This window comes from Rhinatrema bivittatum, chromosome 2 (genome assembly GCF_901001135.1).
Source record: "Rhinatrema bivittatum chromosome 2, aRhiBiv1.1, whole genome shotgun sequence".
NCBI classification, from domain to species: Eukaryota; Metazoa; Chordata; class Amphibia; order Gymnophiona; family Rhinatrematidae; genus Rhinatrema; species Rhinatrema bivittatum.
The window spans coordinates 31,198,058-31,219,775 of record NC_042616.1 but is presented as its reverse complement, the minus strand read 5'-3'; the positions used below and the strand labels follow the sequence as shown (position 1 = coordinate 31,219,775).

Sequence of the window (21,718 nt, the reverse complement as noted above, 5' to 3'; positions counted from 1 at the left end):
AATAAAATCTAAAAAAAAAAACGCACAATCTAACCGCTGCGGGCTACCATGCGCCAAAAAGGAGATGCTTGAGAGTGAGGCCTAGTAAAAAGGCTGCTCAACCCGCCATGCCTGAATTGCCTCTACACCTCACAGAACTCCCCAGAGATGTCAGCGGGAGAAGCTGAATGCCAAAAAAACAAACCTGGTAGGAAATCTCCTCACTAATGAATTCCTATTCTTCTTTCCTTTTTTTTTTTTTTTTTTAATATATAAAGTAAAAGCTTTTACATGAGCTCAGCCTTCTCTGGCAGAGTGCAGGAACGGGTTTCTGGCTAAAAAGTCTCTGCTTGCAACTGCTAATAATTTTTTCAAGTCCACGCCACCGGACTGAAGGCTCTCTACTGAGAGAGGGTCCAAACAGTATCAACTCAGGAGGCAAGCAGTGCTATGTAAATATGTCTCATCTTCTAACTGTCTTTTCTTTTTTTTTTTAATAGACAATCCCCAGTACGGAAATGCATGTCCACCAGCTGCTGGAGATGGAGAATACCGGTGGGCTGATGTCAGGGTGGGGGACTATATATCCGTGACTTCAGCTTTTGCGCCGTCTCCATCTGCTGGAGGAGATGCATAATCCACAGGTGGAGCCTGGACTGCCTGAATGAGAAGAAGCTTCTTTTTCTAGAGTCTCCCTTGAGATATCAGGGAAAATTTGAATTTTCTGTCAATTTTTTCTTAATTTTCCTTTACAGTAAGTCATCTTTCACTCTTCTGTGGAATCTCTGGTGGCTCTTACTTTTTTGTTCTCTCAGTGAAGTGAGAGAACAAAAAAGTAAGAGTGGTTTCACTGATTAATTCTGAGATGATTTACGAGTGAATCTTTATCACACTCAGGATATGTAATTGGTTTCACACCAGTATGGATTCTCTGGTGAATTCCAAGAGATTTTATGTGGCTTAAGTTTTTACCACATCTCAGTACATGTAAATCATTCCATTTCAGTGTGAATTATCTAGTGAATTTTGAAAGATCCAGACTCAGGACATGTAAATGGTTTTGCATTACTGTGGATTATCTAGTGAGCCGTGAGACTTACCTTCTAACTGAAACTTTTACTATACTCAATGCATGTAAATGATTTTATTTCATTCTCTGGGGTGTGTGTGAATTATTCTTTCCAACTAAAGTTTTTACTAAACTCAGTATACGAAAATGGTTTTAGTCAGTGTGGATTCTCTGGTGCCTTCTGAGAGGTCCCTTCTCCCTAAAGCTTTTACCACACTCGGTACACGTTAATGGTTTAATTCCAGTGTGGATTCTCTGGTGGGATGTGAGGTGCGACTTTTGACTAAAGCTTTTATCACACTCTCTACAGATAAATGGTTTCACTCCTGTGTGAGTTCTCTGGTGGATTGTAAGGTATACTTTCCGACTAAAGCGTTTATCACACTCAGTACATTTAAATGGATTCACTCCAGTGTGAGATCTATGGTGGTCTGTAAGGTATGCCTTCCGACTGAAGCTTTTACCACACTCAGTACATGTAAATGGTTTCATTCCAGTGTGAATGTTCAGGTGGTCTATGAGATTTGACTTCTGACTAAAGCTTTTACCACACTCAGTACATGTAAAATGTTTCATTCCAGTGTGGATGTTCAGGTGGTCAGTGAGGTATGCCTTCCGACTGAATCTTTTACCACACTCAGTACATGTAAATTGTTTCTCTGCACTGTGTATTTTCAGGTGTCTTCTGAGAGTTCCATTCTCCCAAAAGCTTTTATCACACTCAGTACAAGTAAATCGTTTCATTCCACTGTGAATTTTCTGGTGCCTTTTGAGCGTTCCATTCTCCCTAAAGCTTTTACCACACACAGTACACCTAAATGGTTTTACTCCAGTGTGTATTTTCTGGTGAGATGTGAGGGTTCCCTTTTGTCTAAAGCTTTTGCCACAATCACAACATGTAAAGGGTTTTACTCCTGTGTGGATTCTCTGGTGGGATGTAAGGTTTGCCTTTTGACTGAAGCTTTTACTACACTCAGTACATCTAAATGGTTTTATGCCAGTGTGTATTCTCTGGTGACATGAGAGATTTGCCTTTTCACTAAAGCTTTTACCACACTCAGAACATGTATATGGTTTTACTCCTGTGTTGATTCTCTGGCGCTTTGAGAGTTTTGTCTTCTGAATTAAACTTTTACTACATTTGTTAACTGTAAATTGTCTCTCTCCTTTGTGAATTTTCTGTTGTGGGGGGTGTGCCTTCCTACAGAAATGGTTTTCAGGCTGAGTACAGGAAAATTGTCTTTCATTAGTATGAGTTTTCATTTGTTTCAAAAGAAATTTCTTCCGACATAAGCTTTTATTGCATTCATTACTTGAATTTTGTCTCTCTCCTGGGTAGAACTTTGGTTGCTTTGTGAAGTTTTCTTTCTGTTGGAAGAGTTTATCACCATCAGTAGAAGGAATTGCTCTCTCTTCTGTGCAGCTTTTCTTGTATTTTGTGAGACTTGCTTTAGTAATAAAGCTTTTTGCGTGCTCTGCACTTGTACACAATCTCTCTCCTTTGGTGATTTTCTGGTGTTGCATTAGTTCTTGCTTCCTACTGAAACCTCTCCCACACTCAGAAAATGTAATAGGTGTCGCTCCTGTGCATGTTTTCAGTTCTACCTGTAGTTCTCCCTTCTGACTGAAGGTTTTCCCACAGTCTGCAGATGGAGATGGTCTCTCTTCAGTGTGATATCTCTGCTGTGATTTCAGAGTCACAGGATCCCTGAGGAATATCCCACATGCATCACATGCACATCTTTCTTCTGTTTGGTTTCTCTGCGCTTCCACTGTATGTGGGGCAATTCTAGCACTATTCTTACTCAGAGCAGAGTCTTCTGTTGAATTTCTTTGCTTCTTTTCTTTGATGGATTGACTCCTGCACTTTTTTTCCCATTCAGAACAGGAAGACATATCCTTTGCACCTCTTTCCGATAACATCTTGTTCCCTTCTGGATGCTCACTGAGCTCCCAGTGATGTTTCTCTGTATTTTCATATCTGGGATCATTATTTTCTAGATAAAACAAGTAAACATTGGGCATTACTGTAGGAGAAGGACAGTTTAATGATTTCAGTAATACAATAACATTTACTTTTTCTTCTGTAATTGCTATTCTCCTGTAAAGGTCACAGGGGTGAAAGTTAAAAAGCATTGTGACCTAACATTGGCCTATAATGTTGTGTCTTTACCTTTTGCATGGGAAAGATAGGGACAGGATGTAGAAATATTTTCTATCTTTGGTGATGGTGGAGGACAATTTTCAAAGTCATTTACCCAGGTAAGACAAACTGGCTTTCTGTAAAATTTCTCTCCCTACGTGTGTATAAATATACATGCGGAGGAGTTTTAACCATATTGATCAAAAACATTCCTGGAGGTGAGTTTAGATTCAGGAAAGGCATTTTAAGATTTTTGTACATTATTTGCCATTTCAAAAGTGCCTGCACTTGGTGCAAGGGCTAAGGGTAAAAAGCAGCTGCAGACTTTGTCCTAGTATGGACAGTGTGAAATTTCCCCGTGATCTGCAGTAAGAGAGTCGTGATGGAGGAGTGAGCCTGGGACACACAAGAGGTAACCCAGCACAGGAGGGAATATTACAGCTAAAGAGTGGGGAAAAAGGAGAGAGCGACAATGACTGGAGACAAGAATTACAGTGGGAATTCTAAAGAAATGTATACAATCTTAAAACATGAAATTGAAAACTTTAACCATTTAATTATATAAATACAGGAAGTGGGAGAAGAAAAAAAATCAATCAGTTCAAAAAAACTGAAAAGGTGACTAGGAAGAGCAGTAAAACAAAGAAGAAAAGTTGGAAAGCTATGACCACAAATGCTCGTAGTCTAGGCATTAAAATCCCAGACCTACAGGCCTTAATGTTGGAAGTGGACTTGGACGTCATTGCTGTTATACAGACCTGGTTCACAGAGTCTCATGATTAGGATACGGCTATCCTGGGCAGAAAAGGGGGAAGAGTAGCTCTTTATGTCAAAAACAATATCAATGCAACTGAACTGCAAGGGACATGGAGTAGAGAAGCAGCATTATGGACAGTCCTAAAAAAAAAAAGATGCAGCTTCCATTTACATTGGTGTGGTCTACAGGCCTCCAACACAAACAGAAGACTGGATTCAAAGGTGGAAAAGAAGGGAGAAGTGTTACTTGTTGGAGATTATTAGTCTGCCAGATGTGGACTGGCGTATCCTTTCTGCACAATCTACAAGTAGTAGAGAGATAGTGGATGCCCTTCAAGGGGCTCTGCTCAAACAAATGGTGATGGAACCCATGAGGGTGTAATACTCGATCTAGTGCTCTCTAATGGGGATAATGTCTCTAATGTCCGAGTAGGTGCCCACTTGAGTGATCATCAGATGGTACGGTTTGATGTCAAAAATAAGATACAGGGAAGTCACACAAAGACATGAGTTTTGAATTTCAAAAATACAGACTTTCTTAAAATGGGAATGTACCTGGAGGAAGAACTAAAAGACTGAGAGAAAATGGGCGAGGTGGAACCACCGTTGTTTCTATAACTGCAATGGGTCTCCTAACACTTTCCATTTCATCATGAGAGAGTTGTGGTGTTGGGGGAGACTACAAATGATGTCAGCATTTGGGTAAAGAGTGGGAAGGTCTCTTATCTGGAAATAAGGCTTCAAGAAGACCTATGCAACAATTACTTCTCCTCCCTGTAACTACTTATTTAGCTGTAAAATGTCAGACTTAAAAGCATCATTCTGTGTATTAACAAATGAAGGCTGTAAATGAAATGAAGTTAGCTTCTCAGACAAATCAGTTTTACACTCTCTGGGGTAGATTTTAAAAAATTGCTCAATCGCGTACTTTTGTTCGCGCACCAGGCGCGAACAAAAGTACGCTGGATTTTATAAGATACGCGCGTAGCCGTGCGTATCTTATAAAATCCGGGGTCGGCGCGCGCAAGGGGGTGCACATTTGTGCAACCTGCGCGCGCCGAGCCCAGTGCGCGCTGCCTGTTCCCTCCGAGGCCGCTCCAATTTCGGAGCGGCCTCGGAGGGAACTTTCCTTCGTCCTCCCCCCACCTTCTCCTCCCTTCCCCTACCTAACCCACCCCCCCGGCCCTATCTAAACCACCCCCTTACCTTTGTTGGCAGATTTACGCCTGCTAAAAGCAGACGTAAATCTGCATGCTCCAACGGGCTGCTGGCGCGCAGTCACCCGACCCGGGGGCTGGTCCGGAGGCTTCGACCACGCCCCCGGGCCGGCACCATGCCCCCGGGCCTGCCCTCGAAATGCCGCGTAGTTTCGGGAACTCCCCCTCCCCGCCCCTTTTAGAAAGCCCCGGGACTTACGCGTGTCCCGGGGCTTTACACGCGCCGGCGGCCTATGCAAAATAGGTGCGCCGGCGCGCAGGGCTTTTAAAATCCGCCCCTCTATGTTTAATTCCTCCTATCTCATAAAAACATAAGATATGTCATACTGGCTCAGACCAAGGATCCATTAAGCCCAGTATCCTGTCTCCAACAGTGGCCAATCCAAGTCACAAGTACCTGGCAAGTACCCAAACATTAAAGAGATCTCAAGCTACTATTGCTTATTAATTAATAGAAGTTTATGGATTTATCATCTAGGAACTTATCAATATCTTTTTTAAACTCAGTTACACTGCCATAACCACATCCTCTGGCAATGAATTCCAGAGCTTTACTATGTGCTGAGTGAAAAAGAATTTTCTTCGATTTGTTTTAAATGAGCTACTTGCTAACTTCATGGAATGCTCCCTAGTCCCTCTATTATCTGAGAGAGTAATGAGAAATTACTACGTATCCGATAATTTCTTTTTCCTTAATCCAGACAGATGGATTCAGGACTAGTGGGTTATGCACCTCTACCAGCAGATGGAGATGAAGCAAACTGACGTCACAGAATATATAACCCTGCAGTGACATCAGCCCGCCAGTATTCTCTTCAAAAGCAAACTGTGGACAGACCAGCAAAAACTTGACTAATAACAGATAAACATTTCAGTACTCAACCAACAGGAAATACTGAACTCAGGCAATGAATGTATGAACCTAATCTAGGGACTGGATTAACACCAGTAACCCCTGGAACACGTAGCCACGCAGGAGCACAATAACACAATCATTCAGCAGCCAAGGGCAGGAAGCTGAATCCATCTGTCTGGATTAAGGAAAAGGAACTTATCAAGTAAGTAGTAATTTCTCATTTCCTAGCACCCAGACAGATGGATTCAGGACCAGTGGGATGTACCCAAGCTACTCCTGAATAGGGCGGGAGGCTGCCCACGGTCCTGTCAAAACCACACATGCAAAGGCTGCGTCCTCCCGGGCCTGCACATCCAGGTGATAATACCTGGAAAAGGTGTGGAAGGAGGACCACGTCGCAGCCCAGCAAATGTTGATGGGAGACAACAATCTAACTGCCTGACCCCTAGTGGAATGAACCCTAACCTGAGTAGGCAACGGCTTCTCAGCAGCCACATAAGCAGCCATGACCACCTCCTTAATCCAGCGAGCTATTGTAGCCCACGAAGCCGGTTTGCCCTGTTTACTTCCACCATGAAGGAGAAGCAGGCGATCCGTCTTATGGAAAGATTTAGAAACCTCCAGATACCTCATGACATGTCTCTAGACATCCAAGGAACACAATATGGAATATTCCTCTGCATCTCTTTCCCTATCCAGAGACGGCAGGGAAATGGACTGACTCAAGTGAAAACCTGAGACAACTTTAGGCAAAAAAGAAGAAACAGTAGGCAGCTCTATCGCCCCTGGAGTCACCCGAAGAAATGACTCCCAGCAAGACGAGGCCTGCAGCTCAGAAATTCGATGCGCAGAACATTTCACCACCAGAAACACTGTTTTCAAGATCAGTAAGTGCAAGGAAAGACTATGCAATGGTCAAAACATAGGGCCCGCCAAGAAATCCAAAACCAGATTAAGACTTCACAAGGGCACCGGTAACCACAAGGGAGGAAAAAGATGTTTCACTCCCCCTCAAGAAAGGGGCCACATCTGGATGAGCTGATAAGGATTCACCATTCACCTGGCCCCTGAAACAGGCAAGAGCTGCTACCTGTACCCTTTATTCAAGCCATCCTGCAAAAATTCCAAAATGAGTGGAATCTTAACTGAGCGAGGAAGCACTCCTCGATCTTCACACAAAGCTTGTGGGAAATTATTTTAGGGAGCTATTTAGTTTACATGAAGAATTTTGTACTGTGATAGAAATCAGTGAAGCAGAGAATCACTGATATTACTAGCGTAATTATTTGATATAAGGCCTATAAGTTCTGAGAATAAATACGCCATTTTTCTTAGCCTGCTTGTAACAAGAAGCAAGTCAGATCAGATATATTAAAAAGCAGTTACTCAGGAGGCTAACTGCAGATATCAGAGGAAAACAGGATAGTAGCAACTTTGGCCACACTTAACCATTTGCTGATGTGACAAAGACAGACAGTTGGAGCCTCAAGAACACATGGGAGAAGCCCAGAGAAGAAACTAGAGCAAAGATCAGAAGAATTAACTTAAAAAGGGCATCATGAGACAAACTGTTTGAAATCAGAGAAAGAACAGCTCAGAGGAAAAGCTTTTGGACATTAGAGTAGTTAATGAAATGCCTGATGAACTGTTCCTGGGTTCTCAGTGCTGTGTTTCTGTCTTTACAAAGATATATCAGACTCACATTGGAAACTGTGAGGGGAAGTATATTTGTATACATTCCTTAATGCAAACTCTAATCTTGTATACTTTTATTGTTTATTCTCAGACTTATAAGTAAGCTTCTATACTTGTAAATAAGTGTGTTGTGTATTCTGTGACACAGAACCTACCAATCAGCCACCTTTTACAAAGCCTCAAACACTCGCCAAACCTGCACATAGGCTAAAGAAGTGGAGAACTTTTGTGCTCGAAGCAAGGTGGCAATCACTGCAGTAGAATATCCACGCTTCAGCAAGTGAGCCTTCTCAAGGGCCATAGCATAAGACATAACAGAGTCAGATCTTTGTGAAGAACAGGCCCCTGCTGCAACAGATTCCTGCGCGCCGCAAAGCAGAGTCTACCAGGAGCCTTCGCAGATCTGCATATCAAGGTCTCCTGGGCCAATTTGGTGCCACCAAAAGCACTATCTCCCTGTGACCTTCGACCCTCCAAACTATTCTGCCCAACATGGGCCACGAGGGGAAAGGCATACAGCAGCTTGTCCTCCAGCCAGACCTGCATGAGAGCATCGATAACCAAGGACTTCGGATCTCTCCTGCGACTGAAGAATCGAGGAACCTTCGCATTGCGAGCAGTCGCCAGGAGGTCTAGAGAGGGAAGGCCCCAGCAATCCACCATCAGCTGAAATGCCTCGTCCGATAATACCCATTCTCCTGGGTCCAGACTCTCCCTGCTGAGAAAGTCTGCTCTTACATTGTCCTTTCCTGCAATGTGCGAGGCTGAGATCTCCTTAACATGCACTTCTGCCCATTCCAAAAGCTGGTCTATCTCCTGTGACACTTGCTGGCTCTTAGTTCTTCCCTGCCGATTGATGTAAGCTGCCATGGAGGACATGATATTGGAGGCGATAAAGATAGAGAAGTACAGAACAGCCACGCTGGAGTGATATTGCAACTAGAGAGGCCGCTATATGCCGTTTTGAAGATGTGCTCTTTACAAAGTTTTTATTGCAAGGTAAAAATTAAAAAACTATCAAACTGCTTTATGAGACTGAGCACAAGTGAGGGCTGTAGAAGCGGTTTGACATGCTGGTATATGATTAGAGCTGGTGATAAATAGCCAGATTTAGATGGCATACATGACAATCAATCATCTTGTATGATGATAACAGAATTTATTTTGTACAATACCAGTTTGAAATATTTAAATTGGATTTGCAATACCCTGATTTTCAGTATTAATAATCGTCTGAGGAGATGAGAATTAATTTAGTCACTGTTCTTCCGCTGCTTTTGGATTTTTCTAATTGAGCAGGTGACAGGCTTCAGGTTTGGTAGTGGTAGTTTTGGACAATAGCACAATACCAAGTGACTAGGCAGATCCAGATATCAGCAGGCATTCGTATTGTGCATCAATATCTATGACTAATTGCTTCAGGGATGCAGCCAATGAAGATCTAATAGCTTATTACTATGACATAACTTAAGAAAAAAGCGTTTAATATGATGAACATAATTAATTCAAGTCAACTAGGTCAGTTTGTGATTTCCCCAAAACTCTCAGTGGAATTTGATACTAGGAAACCAGATATCTGATAGATTTTATTCCTAACTGACCTGGAATTCGTTAAACAAAATATGTAAATTCATGAGACTCACAGGTAAGAGGCAAACAGTGGCATGATCAACTATAATCTAGGCTGCCTAACAGAACATAATCTCCTGTATCTCCCCCAAGTGAAAAAAGGATGGCCAAAACTGAAATACCATCATGCATCTGCTAGCAATGCACGAAGAATACATATGCACCAGTCAAACCTTTGCTCACTGACCAAATCAACGGCTACAAACCAGGCTGAGTTTAAACAGCTTAACGTCCGACATTGAGAATTAAAAATACTCGCCGCACCAAAGACGAAAAAACGCAAGGAAGATGCTCAAAGAAGCCGCTCTGTGTCGTGTTCCTTCGTGTGCGCGTGCTCTGGCACATGGTGCCTCCAGCATCAGCCCGGGACTTATCTTGTCCCCCTCTTATGATGTCACTGAGTGGGCGGGACCAGCTGAGCTGGATGGAGGAAACCAGGCAGACTGCACACGACACAGCTGCACAGGAGAGGAGGGTCTGGAACAAGCGGTCATGGGAGTGAGGATGAAAGGGAGTAGATTCAGGAGTAATTTAAAGAAATATTTCTTTACACAAAGGGTGGCAAATGCCTAGAACAGCTTCCCAGTGGGGGTGGTGGACACAAGGATGGTATCTGAATTCGAGAAAGCATGGGATAAGCACAGGGAATCTCTGAGGGAGTGGTGGGGACTGTTGAGCATTTGTATGGATGGACAGGCTGTATGGTTTTTTTTTTTCTTTTATCAATTTCTGCAGCAGAAATCTTTTATTACTCAGCAGGAAATCATGAAATTCTCAGGCTACAGGGTAAGCTGGTAAAAGAGAAACCCCTTAGTATGAAGCAGAGGAGACTGGTGGAGTGATTCAGGAAGGCCTCATGTGAAAGCTGCACCCATCTGCCCCAACACTGAGCCCCATCAGTCCATGACCAGCTTGACAACACCATGGAGGATCTATAGGCAACGTCTTATAATCCTGATGATGGCTAATCCAGATGGACGACACCTGAAAATGTCTCAGACTGTTCCACTGCATTGTGTGTTATGTGCAAGTTAATCATTGGGTGTTTATTAATACTTAATCAGTTGCACATTGTTGTCTCTTATTCTTTGCTTCTTTTTTTTTTTAACTTATTGGGTAACTTCCACTATCCATAAATATCCTTTGTGCTTCCAGCTCTGTCACAACCAGGGATGGGATCTGGCACAGGAGCCTTCACTCAGAACCACCCAGAAATGTTTCTTCTATGTTTATATCCCTCCCAGCTTGCTTTAGTTCAGTCACTGCAGCCTCAGCCCTCAGCCCAACAGCAATGGATGAGGAATCCCTCCTGAGCCCTGCAATCATGAGCCCTAATGACTCCCTCTCCCCTCCCCCATCCCTGGGGACCCTGAACCCTGCCTCTCTCTCCTTTTCCTTCTCTCTCCATGCATCTCTTTCAGCCTCAAGATATCCCCTCTCTGCCAGATTCTCTCCCTCCCACCTCCTTTTCTCTCCCCACTCCATCTCCCAATCCCTTTCTCTCTCTCTCCCTCTTCACATCCAAAGTCTAAGATCATAATAAGCAGCATCTGTGGGAGAAACATCTGAAACAGCCCCATCACATCATAGCCACACTGAGCCTAGAAACTCTGAAGGAGGAGGTTTCCACCAGTAACACCCAAAGGAAGAAGAGAATCAGAATGGAAGAAACAGATGATGCTTTGTGAAAGACCCACGGGATGTTTGTGTGTAAGAGACTGGGAACACTGCAGCTAAATTTCCAGTTCCTCCCACACTGAAGGCCTTCAGAACATTTCAGTGCACAACTTCTCATAATGGAAGAAAAATTCATCTTTACCCAGCGATGCCAGAGTTTCATAATTCTCCTGCATGGTCTCCTTGTAAAGCTCCTTCTGCCATTCTTCCAACATCTCCCACTCGTCCTCAGAGAAATAGACAGCGACGTCCTCAAAGGTTACAGGGACCTGGAACAGGAAGAGGGACCTGCTCAGCACCCACTGATAGTAAAAAGGATCTTATGTTAACATTTGGAGAGAACCATGGGCATCATTTGGAATGTTAAACCCAAGGAGCACTGCCCTCTATATCTGTCCCAAGCAGCCTTTCATTGTGGTGCAGTTTTGGTTGTCACCACTGCTGGTAAGTAGAGAAATTTTAAAATCTGTTGAATATGTGAATGTTTTATATTTCTCCTTTCATGTCTTCCAATAAAATACAGGCTCATATATTGGACACCTGGGTTTAAAAAACATTTGGACAATTTCCTGGAGAAGAGTCTATAACCTGTTTGTGTATGTGTGCGCATGTGCGTTTATGCCTGGCGTGTCATGGCCTCATTTGGGAAACCCCTCCATTTCATGTAATGTTACCAGAGTGACCTCGAGTAATATCTCTGATTACTTTAGAGATGAACGATGGATTGTGTTTTCCCTCCCAAATGTGGGAGGAATACTTCATCATCCTCATGGCAAGCTGCGACTACGAATATTTTTACTGGTGCTGAGCAATATCGTAACCAGATATTCCAGCGGTACCGGGTACTTACAGAGACGGCCTCAGCGACTCATACTAAACTCCCATCCTGTAACAATGCCTCACGCTCACATTTGTGGGAAGAATGGTTTATTATTAAGACAATTATTCTTGACTTCCAGTCCTTATGGCCCATTTCCCATCCCAACCGTATTTCTCTTGTCAAGAGGATATAAATTCAAGCTACTCTCCCTGTTGACGGACCTGGAAAATGTACCCATGTGTCTGCTTATTTGCCTATTTCCACTTTTCCCCAACACAAGCATTCCCGTCGTAAATGGCAAATCTTGGACCTCCCCTGCCTGGATTTCTCCAATCAGGACAGTCAGAATGCCTTATAATACACACCTATTACTACTGAAGAACGCCATAGACTGATGGGGTCCGCATGGTTCCCATTTTCCAGCACACATGCTATTGGCCTTCTCTCCACTGCTGTTCTGTGCTTATAAACCCTAACAGAAACCCTTAAGAACGCTACCCAGGATCATCTCCGTGCTCTAGCACATCAGGTAGCTGAGACTTGTCATTATGCCATGGATAATTATTATATGGATTTAGATTTAAATCCCTAGCACAAAAAGGGGGTGTTTGCCAAGTATTAAATAATGAACTCTGTGCCCAGTGTTGCACACAGATTATCGATCATATCCCAAGGATACTAAACAGCGCTAAATGGTTAATTGAAAATTATAATCCTCCCCCAGAATAAGCCAAAGAACCCGATTCGGCTATCCGTATGCATGTGTGATGGGAACACATTAAGGTATGGGAAAAGAAAATACTGACTTATGTGTGCATTAGCTTTGCTAGTATACTTGGAATTGCTATTTTGATATGCATTGTGAAAGCTATTATGACTAGTGTACTTACCCTTCACCTGCGCAAGGTAGAAGTACATATAAACAACTATTATTAGTGACTGCTTTGTTCCAAGATCTGGTGGGTGGAGTGCAGAAACATTATTTGAGTTATTTAGTTAATGTAAAGAACTTTATAACAGGATAGAAATTAGTAGAACAAAGATAGTCACGAATATTGAAATAAAACGTATAAGTTCTGAGAATACATATGCCATTTTTCTTAGCTTACTTGTAACAAGACACGAGTCATGAGATCGGCTATATTAACAAACAGTTACTGATGAGGCTAACTGGGCAGATATTATGGAAAAACAGGACATCAGTAACCTGACCACACCTAACTGTTGCTGATATGAGGCCTCAGCAGATGGCAAGAACATATGGGAGTAACCCAGAGAAGACACTGGGACATACGTCCAGAAAATTAACATAAAAGACCAAAGTCAAGTCAGACTAATTAGATCAGAGAAAGAACAGATCAAAAGGAAAAACTTGTTGGACATAACAATGATTAATGAAGTGACTGATGAACTGTTCCTGATCTCCAGTGCTGTGTTTCTGACTTTCTAAGATATACAAGACTCACACTGGAAACTGTAAGGGTAAGTATCTTTGTACATATTCTTAATGCAAAATCTAATCTTGTATGTTTTTATTGCTTATTCTCAGAATTATAAGTAAAACTTCTATACTTATAAACGTGCTGTGTATTCTCTGACAAAATAACCACCTATCAGCCTACCCACTGCATCCTCTTCTTCTTCCCCCGTGGCATCTTCCTTACCACCCATCCAATCCTCCCAGGCTGCCAGGACCTTATTTATTTATTTTATTTATTTAACATTTCTTTTATACCGATATCCGTTCGCACATCGTATCGGTTCACAGTGAACAAAAAACCATTGGGCAGTGCCCGTACATATAACATATAACAGATAACATAATATAATATGATGAACTAGGCAACATATAAATAAATTTTTGGGAGGAGCCCTTACATATAACAGGCATCAATGGGTAGATGCTATGGAATATAACTATAACTATATACATGATAGTGCAAAGTACAAAATCAGCAGACATAAAGGCGTTCATACCAAGATATCAGTATAACATTCATAGGGGGGTTTTATGTAATAGGGGGTGAGATGGAGTAGGCTTGCTGAAAGAGCCATGTTTTAAGTTTCTTTTTTTTTTTTTAAGTTTCTTTTTTTTTTTTTTTTTCTTTTTAAGTTTCTTTTTTTTTTTTTTTTAAGTTTCTTTTTTGGGCCGTTTTCACGGAGGATGCCCTGCTCCTTGCCCCTTTCTGTCCCCCTTATGGCAATATTACCTAATGCAGTGCCATTATGAACTCAGTGGAAATTTCCATTCCCTCTTCCTGCTGGGCAAGAGGCTACGCTCCTATGAAGGGCCTGCACCCACCTTTGAGGCAGCTAAGGAGTGTCTGGAGTATCCGGTTGGACTTTCACTGCTAGTGAGACACTATAAGAGAGACTCCAACATTTGATGCCTCTGCCTTGATTTTCTGGCTCAATCTCTTTCTTTTTTTCTCTTGCTTTGGACTTGCCTCTGTTCTCCTCTCTGCTTTCTCCCTACCCTAAGTGCTCCCCTCCCTTTTTCCCCTCAATAAAACCTGTGTTTTCATCAGAGCTCACTCACCAGATAGGTGGGTGGGGGCAGGGACATGACAACCAGGGTCAGGGTGTGCTGCTTGGCCTTTGAGCCATGAGCAATCAAGATAAATAAATAAAATAGTATTAAGAACATTAGAAGTGCCGTGCTTGGTGAAATATCCATCACGGCCAGCATCCTGTTTCTGACACTGGCCAATCAGGAAGTATCCGGAAGAGCCCAAGAGAAGATTCGTTTGTTGAGGCCCACTTACAGGGACAGGCACTGGCTTTCCCCAAATCTACCTGGCTAACAATGGTTTATGGACTTTTCTTCCAGCAACCTGTCCAAACCCTTTCTAAAAACTCATCTGTGCTAGATGCCTTGACCACATCCCTCCAGCAACAAATTCCATGGCTTAATTGTGTGTTGAATGAAAAAAAATACTTGCACCACTTTGTCTTATATTGGCTGTTAGTTTCATGGAATGACCCCTAGTCTTAGCACCACCTGAAAGTGTAAGTAATCATTCCCTGTTTTTCTTTTCTACCCCACTCAATTTTATAAACCCTCTATCATCTCCCCTCTCAATCTTCTCTTCTCCAGTCTGAAGAGCCCCTACCTGCTCAGCCTTCCTTCATTAGGAAGCTGTTGCAATGCTGTGGTCATTTCTGTCACCCTCCTCTGCACAGTTTCTAATTCTGCTATATCCTTTTTGAGATGGGGGCAACCAGAACTGCACACAGTGCTCAAGATGAGATGGAGCAATACAGAGGCATGATGATATTCTCTGTTTTGTTCTCCATTCCTTCCCTAATTTCTAAAATTCTGCTAGCTTTTTGTCATCTCCAACTGTGATCATCTGACTCACTGCTCTGTTTTCCAGATCATTTATGAATATGTTAAAACAATACCAGTTCTAGTACAGATCCCTGAAGCATTCCACTATTTTCTTATTGCTGGGAAAACTGACCATTTAGTCCTACTCTGCGTTTTCTCTTTTTTTTCCCCAGCCTTCTTTATTGAGTTTTTCAAGCATACAAATATAGCGATAGTACATTAGCTGTCCAAACATTTTACATAACTAAGGGTCCCAAGACAAAGATAACCTTGACAGCCCAGTCAACCACATTTGTTACCAAGAACCCTTCCCGTTTTACCCACAAGGGAGAAAGTTTGACACTTCACGCATATCCAGCATAGCTCTCTGCTTCAACAGCAGGGGGGAATGAAGAAAGGTGGATCTATATTCAGGCAACAACCAACAAGGACTGAATTACATAGTCTGAGTAAACAGATAAGCAAGGGTGTAGCTTGCTTATTACGGCGGTTACTTCCCCTAACTAATTAAGCTAGATATTTCACTTGGATGCAGTTCCAACACTGCTCTCTACATTAATGGCAGGGGTGGAAGGGAAATAGGACCAAATAGGTTACTAAGGGCCAAGAGTAACAGATAAGTAAGAGAAAAAAAAAGTGCAAAAGCTTGCTGGGCAGACTGGATGGACCGTTTGGTTTTCTTCTGCCGTCATTTCTATGTTTCTATGTGTTTTAAGCTTCAATACCTTCTCTCTCCCCACTCAACAGCAGCATTAATTGTACCCCAGTCCACCATTCTTTACAGTTTCTCTGACCTTCCCCTTATCTGCATTTCCTCTTTGCACAAGTTTCCAATCCATAGCAGGACCTCACTTCCTATTTTATGACATTTTAGTTTCTGCAGAATCTCTCATGAAGGACTTTACCAAACACCTTCTGAAAATCCAAATACACTGTCAACTGGCTCAGCTATGTCTTCATGCCCATGCTCCCCTTCAAAGAATTCTAACACATTAGTACGGCAAGACCTCCCTTTGCTGAATCCATGCTAGCTCTCCCCCATGTTTATCCATATGTTTAGCCATTTTATTCTTAGCAACAGCAGCCACCATTTCACCCAGCAGTGGCAGGCTCACCAGTCCACAGTTACTAGAGTCACTCCGGGAGCCGTTTTTGAACATCAGCGTTACATTGGCTACCATCCAGTCCTCAGTTAGAGAGGATCTTTTGAATTATAGATTACAGTAACAAGTCTGCAATTCCATATCTGACCACTGGGGTGAATACTATCAGGTCCTGGTGATTCATTACCATTTAGTCAGTTTGCTCCAGCACCTCTTCAAATTCACACTGATTTATTTCAGTTTCACCAAGAAATCATCTACAAAGAATAGTTTCAGTGTGTATATGTCCCCAACATCCTCCACAGGAAAGACTGAAATAAAGAATTAATTTAGCCTTTCCGCTATGAACTTTTGGATAAGCTTTTAAGGAATGTTTCTGCACCTTGGATTAATTGAACACTGCATATTTACAATCAAGTACACTCTGAGATCAGCCCAGCAAAGCTAATTAGAAGTACCCCCACCCCGGCGACTGGCCCACCTCCAAGAAACTTGTGATCAAGCCTTTTCCGTTGCAGACCTGCTATTTTGTACTACTCTACCTGAGCAAATATAGTCTAGAACCTCAAGAAAGTCATTTAAAAAGCGCTCAAAACTTTCCTGTTTAAGCAGGCATTAGAACTGGACCCTTAGGGCTAAAATTAGTTGCTAGTATTCAGCACTCAGGACTTATTGTGGTTTCCTCATGCAGCATTACAACATGCAGGTGAAGCTCTTATGTTAGTGAGGGTTAATCTTGTTTTCATGTTTTATTATTGCGTGGGGTTTGCCTTGCACCCCGCTGCAAATATTACTGAATGTGTGCAGGCTATAAATTCTTAAAAATAAATCCATAATATAATCGGGCTTGTGTGTCCGTCAATGCTCGCGAATGTTTCGCAGCCCGCAGATAGATGGCGCTCTAATATATTGGGCTTGGGGCGCAGGCAGCTCCCTGGAAGCCTTGGAGGCTGAAACACGCTGCAACAGCAGGTACAAGAGGTACTCCGGGAGGAATTCTGCAGTGGCCATCGCGGGACAGGATGAAAATAGCTGAGGAGACCCCGGCATGCTGCGAACGGAGCGCGTCCCGCGGCACACGCTCCATTCGCGGCGAAGATGAAGGCCTGGTGCGCCCCTCGCGGCGAAAAGGGAAGGCCCCCGTGTGCCGTGATCGGCGCGTCCGGGCCTTCATCTTCGCAGCATGCCGGGGTCTCCACTGCTATATTATGCTCAAGGCAGAAATGAAAGGCCCCCGTGTGCCGTGAATGGCGCGCTGGGCCATCAACTTCACCGCGAACGGCGCGCAAGGCCCGCAGCATGCCGGTGACAGAGAATGTGTGTCAGGGAGGGGAGGGTGGGAGAGAGCAAGAGAAAGCATGGGGGGGGGGATGCCGGTAACAGAGAATGTGTGTGTGTGAGAGACTGGGTGACAGAGAGCATGGTTGGTAAGAGGAGAGTGGAGAGGTGTGAGAGCATGGACGGGGGATGCTGGTGAGAGAGAATGTGTATGTGAGGGGGGGGGGGTGACAGAGAGCTTGGTTGGTGAGAGGGGGTGAGGAGGATGTGAGAGAGAGCATGGGAGGTAAGAGAGGGTGGGTGGGTGGATGCTTGAGTGTGGGTTTCAGAGAGAGGGAGCCTATATGAGGGGAGGGGGATGCCGGTGAGAGAGAACGTGTATATGTGAGAGAGGAGAGGGGGTGTGGGGGAGTGCGAGAGACAGCTTGGTTGGTAAGAGGGGGAGTGCACAAGATGCTTGAGTGTAGGTTTCAGAGAGGGAGCCTATATGAGGGGAGATGTGTGTGTGAGAGAGGGGGTGTGACAGAGCATGATTGGTCAGAGGGGATGGGGAGGGTGTGAGAGAGAGCATGGGGGGAGGGATGCCGGTGAGAGAGAATGTGTGAGAGGGGGGTGTGTGTGTGACAGAGAGCATGGTTGGTGAGAGGGGGTGGGGAGGGTGTGAGAGAGAGCATGGGGGGAGGGATGCCGGTGAGAGAGAATGTGTGAGAGAGGGGGTGTGTGACAGAGAGCATGGTTGGTGAGAGGGGGTGGGGAGGGTGTGAGAGAGAGCATGGGAGGTAAGAGAGGGTGGGTGGGGGGATGCTTGAGTGTGGGTTTCAGAGAGAGGGAGCCTATATGAGGGGAGGGGGATGCCGGTGAGAGAGAACGTGTATATGTGAGAGAGGAGAGGGGGTGTGGGGGAGTGCAAGAGACAGCTTGGTTGGTAAGAGGGGGAGTGCACAAGATGCTTGAGTGTAGGTTTCAGAGAGGGAGCCTATTTGAGGGGTGTGTGTGTGTGTGCCAGAGAGTGAGGGAGCCTGTATGAGGGTGTGTGTATGTGGAAGGAACACTCTTACAGTGAATTTCTAGGGAAACTCTGCTGAAAACAAGAGCAGATGTGCCAATAAAAAGGCTTCGCCGCCCGGGCGTAGAACGGGTACAGTTGCTGGTAAATATCTAATAGTCTGAAGCATAGAAAGCAAATTCAAATCATAGAGGAGCCGCTAAACCCTGCAAAAACATTTCCTCCCTGAGCATAAATGCAGGCAAAGCTGCTTAAAAATTGCCCGATCCCCTCCTGCAGGGTACTGGAATAATCTTCCTTGTGAATTCCCCTCTCCCAGCCCTGGAGGGAAAGCTGTCCCTACCTGTGCAGGCTCTGCCTCGGCCATGCTCTCTCCTGGGGAGGAGGAAGCTGCAGGCTCTCTCCCTTCTCTGTCTTCAGGCTCTGCTTCCCTCGCTCCCTCGCAATGACCGAGGCTTGCGGAGATACAGCACCCACGGCTGGGAGCAGACATCATATGGGCTGACAGCAGCTTTACACCGAGAGCACAGACTGATGACATCATACGGGGGGGGGGGGAGGAGCTTTGCATTGAGCACAGACTGATGAGAGAGAGAGGAGAGATTGAAGAATCTGAATATGTACACCCTGGAGGAAAGGAGGAGCAGGGGTGATATGATTCAGACCTTCAGATACTTGAAAAACTTTAACGATCCAAAGACATCGACAAACCTTTTCCGCCAGAAAAAAATCAGCAGAACCAGGGGTCACGAGCTGAGGCTCCAGGGAGGAAGACTAAGAACCAATGTCAGGAAGTATTTCTTCACGGAAAGGGTGGTGGATGCCTGGAATGCCCTTCCGGAGGAAGTGGTGAAGTCCAAAACTGTGAAGGACTTCAAAGGGGCGTGGGATAAACACTGTGGATCCATCAAGTCTAGAGGGCGTAAATAAAGAGGAGGCAGTAGCCACAGAGGCATTCACGGAGCGGGATGCCAGTGGCCAGTGGTTGGTGTTCCACCTTCACGGAGCGGAAGGATGGAGGCCTGCCATCTCCAAAAAAAACCCCAACAAAACAAACAAAAAAAACAGGGGTGGGTAAGAGTATGGGGCAGGGGTGTGGCCTGCTTGTTACAGCGGTTGCTACCCCTAATTGAGCTGGATGTCACTTGGATGCAGATACGGCGCTGCTCTCTAAATTGGTGGTGGGGTGGAGGGGAATTAGGGCTGGAGGGTACTGGAAGCCAATAGTAACAGGTGGGAGAGAGAAAAAGGGAAATAAAAATGGATAAAGTGCGTAGATTGCTGGGCAGACTGGATGGGCCGTTTGGTCTTCTTCTGCCGTCATTTCTATGACATCACACGTGGGTAGGAGGAGCTTTACACTGTAGGCACAGAATGATGACATCTCACGGGATGGGAGGAGCTTTACACTGAGTAGAGAGGAAGGGGGAGACGGGAGGGAGAGTGCAAGGGGGAGGAGGCAAAAGGAGAATGTGGGAGAGAGACACGAGGAGGCTGCGCTTGATGCAGTTTTACAAGGGGAGAGAATGGGGAGGGGGGGGAGCTTTACACTGAGCCAGATGCAATAAATCAGCGCGGAAAACGAGCACTCAGTGTTGAGCGCCCGCTTTCCTAACCCGCGCCCAGCACCTCTCCTGGGCCAGTTCTCAGCCCCCTAGCCTGATCCCCCTTCCCCTATCCTAAATCCCCCCTGGAGGAAAAATGGGCTAGATGTTGTAGACATTCACATAACTCAAAGGTTTCCATGCACTGAAGGCGAGCCTCTTTCAATGGAAAGGAGGCACTAGAACGAGGGTGAAAGGGAATAGACTCAGGAGTGATCTAAGGAAATATTTCTTTACAGAGAGGGTGGTGGATGCAAGGTGCAGTCTTCCAGTGGAGGTGGTGGATGCTTCTGAATTCAAGAAAGCAGGGGAATAAACACAGGGGATCTCTAGAGCTGAGCAGTTGTGTGGATGGGTAGATTAGACAGGCCATGTGGTCTATTTCTGTAACTATGAATTTACCTTTCCAGATACAGAGCTTGATGTGAACAAATCAAAGGATTTTTGGACTGCCGATGTCCAATTAAGGCTTACTTGTTTTGTTTTTTTCAAAAAGGCCATCAGTCAGAAGCCATTGATAAACCCAGAACTCTTTGGATACGTTTGATGTCTATGCCAGGGGACTACTTAACAAATGATTCAACCTTACACAGGTTCACTTTCAGGGCTTGAGGAGATGTAACATATAGGAACTCACTGATGGACCAATCAGATTCACATTTTTTTAAATCTTGCAAACAGCTGATGCCAGAAGTGAACATAGTGCTCATGTTCAGATGGGGCCCCTGAAAAGATTTTTAATGTCATGAAGATAACTGGAGGTTGGTCTAGCCTGTCCTAAAATAGAAACATGATGGCAGAAAATGATTATATGGCCTATCGAGTCTGTCCATCCATACAGCTGTTCAATCCGTACCACCTCCTCAGACATCCCCTCTGCTTGTCCCATGCTTTCTTGATTTCAGATGCTATCCTCGTCGCCAGTACCTGCAGTGGGAGGCTGTTCCATGCACGTTTCCTTAAGATTACTCCTTAGTCTACCCCCTTTCACCTTCAGCTCAGGACCCCCTCATTCCAGAGTCTCCTTTCTGTTTAAAGAGACCCACCTCCAGTGCACGGATACCTTGGAGGTATTTAAATGTCTCTTATCCTATCTCCCCCATCTCAACTTTCTTCTAGGGTGCACATGTTTAGATCTTACACTGATATGGAAACAATTTAGGTGCCTTGTGGGTTTGGATTAGCTGTAAATGGAGGCCTCGCCTAGCTGTTTGAGGAGTTTGTTGATCAAATGACAGCGGTTCCCAATCAGAACCTTAAAACATGGTAATCGATGCAAGGGGAGGAGCCACATTAGTGTTCTAGAACCCGGTGTAATGTATGCGGCATTGCCTTTTTCATAGGAAGGCGCTGCTGTGTGCATCATGGCTCTTAGTTCTGTTTTGATATAGCAGGTTTGCTACACGGGAGCCAGGATTTTTTTTTTTTTAACTGCATCGTGCACTGCCTAGATAAGGGAACGTGTGTCACTTATTGAGGCAACACTAGAATTTGAATATACTTCTTTGTATGGCGAGTAGTAAGGGGCAGTGTCCTAGTTCTGCTCTGCATCCAT

The 21,718-nt window shown here is 44.4% G+C and overlaps 1 protein-coding gene across 1 annotated transcript; it reads right to left on the bottom strand.

Moving 5' to 3' along the window:
* Nucleotides 1-228: 228 nt before the first annotated feature.
* On the bottom strand, nucleotides 229-19,076 carry LOC115083750 (oocyte zinc finger protein XlCOF6-like). Its single transcript, XM_029587746.1, has 3 exons — nucleotides 18,903-19,076; nucleotides 11,164-11,290; nucleotides 229-3,045 (listed from the first exon to the last, which is right to left on the bottom strand). Exons 1-3 carry the CDS (start codon nucleotides 19,053-19,055, stop codon nucleotides 1,202-1,204), a joined length of 2,124 nt encoding a protein of 707 aa, XP_029443606.1. The 5' UTR covers nucleotides 19,056-19,076; the 3' UTR covers nucleotides 229-1,201.
* Nucleotides 19,077-21,718: the final 2,642 nt, after the last annotated feature.

What these genes read in the sequence shown, in the direction of transcription:
- LOC115083750 (XM_029587746.1), bottom strand. Translation starts at nt 19,055, where the DNA reads ATGATGTCTGCTCCCAGCCGTGGGTGCTGTATCTCCGCAAGCCTCGGT. An exon ending in CCGAGGCAGAGCCTGCACAG is followed by an intron (nt 11,291 to 18,902) that starts GTAGGGACAGCT and finishes TTCCTGTTCCAG; the next exon opens with GTCCCTGTAACCTTTGAGGA. An exon ending in TGAAACTCTGGCATCGCTGG is followed by an intron (nt 3,046 to 11,163) that starts GTAAAGATGAAT and finishes TGTTTTATCTAG; the next exon opens with AAAATAATGATCCCAGATAT.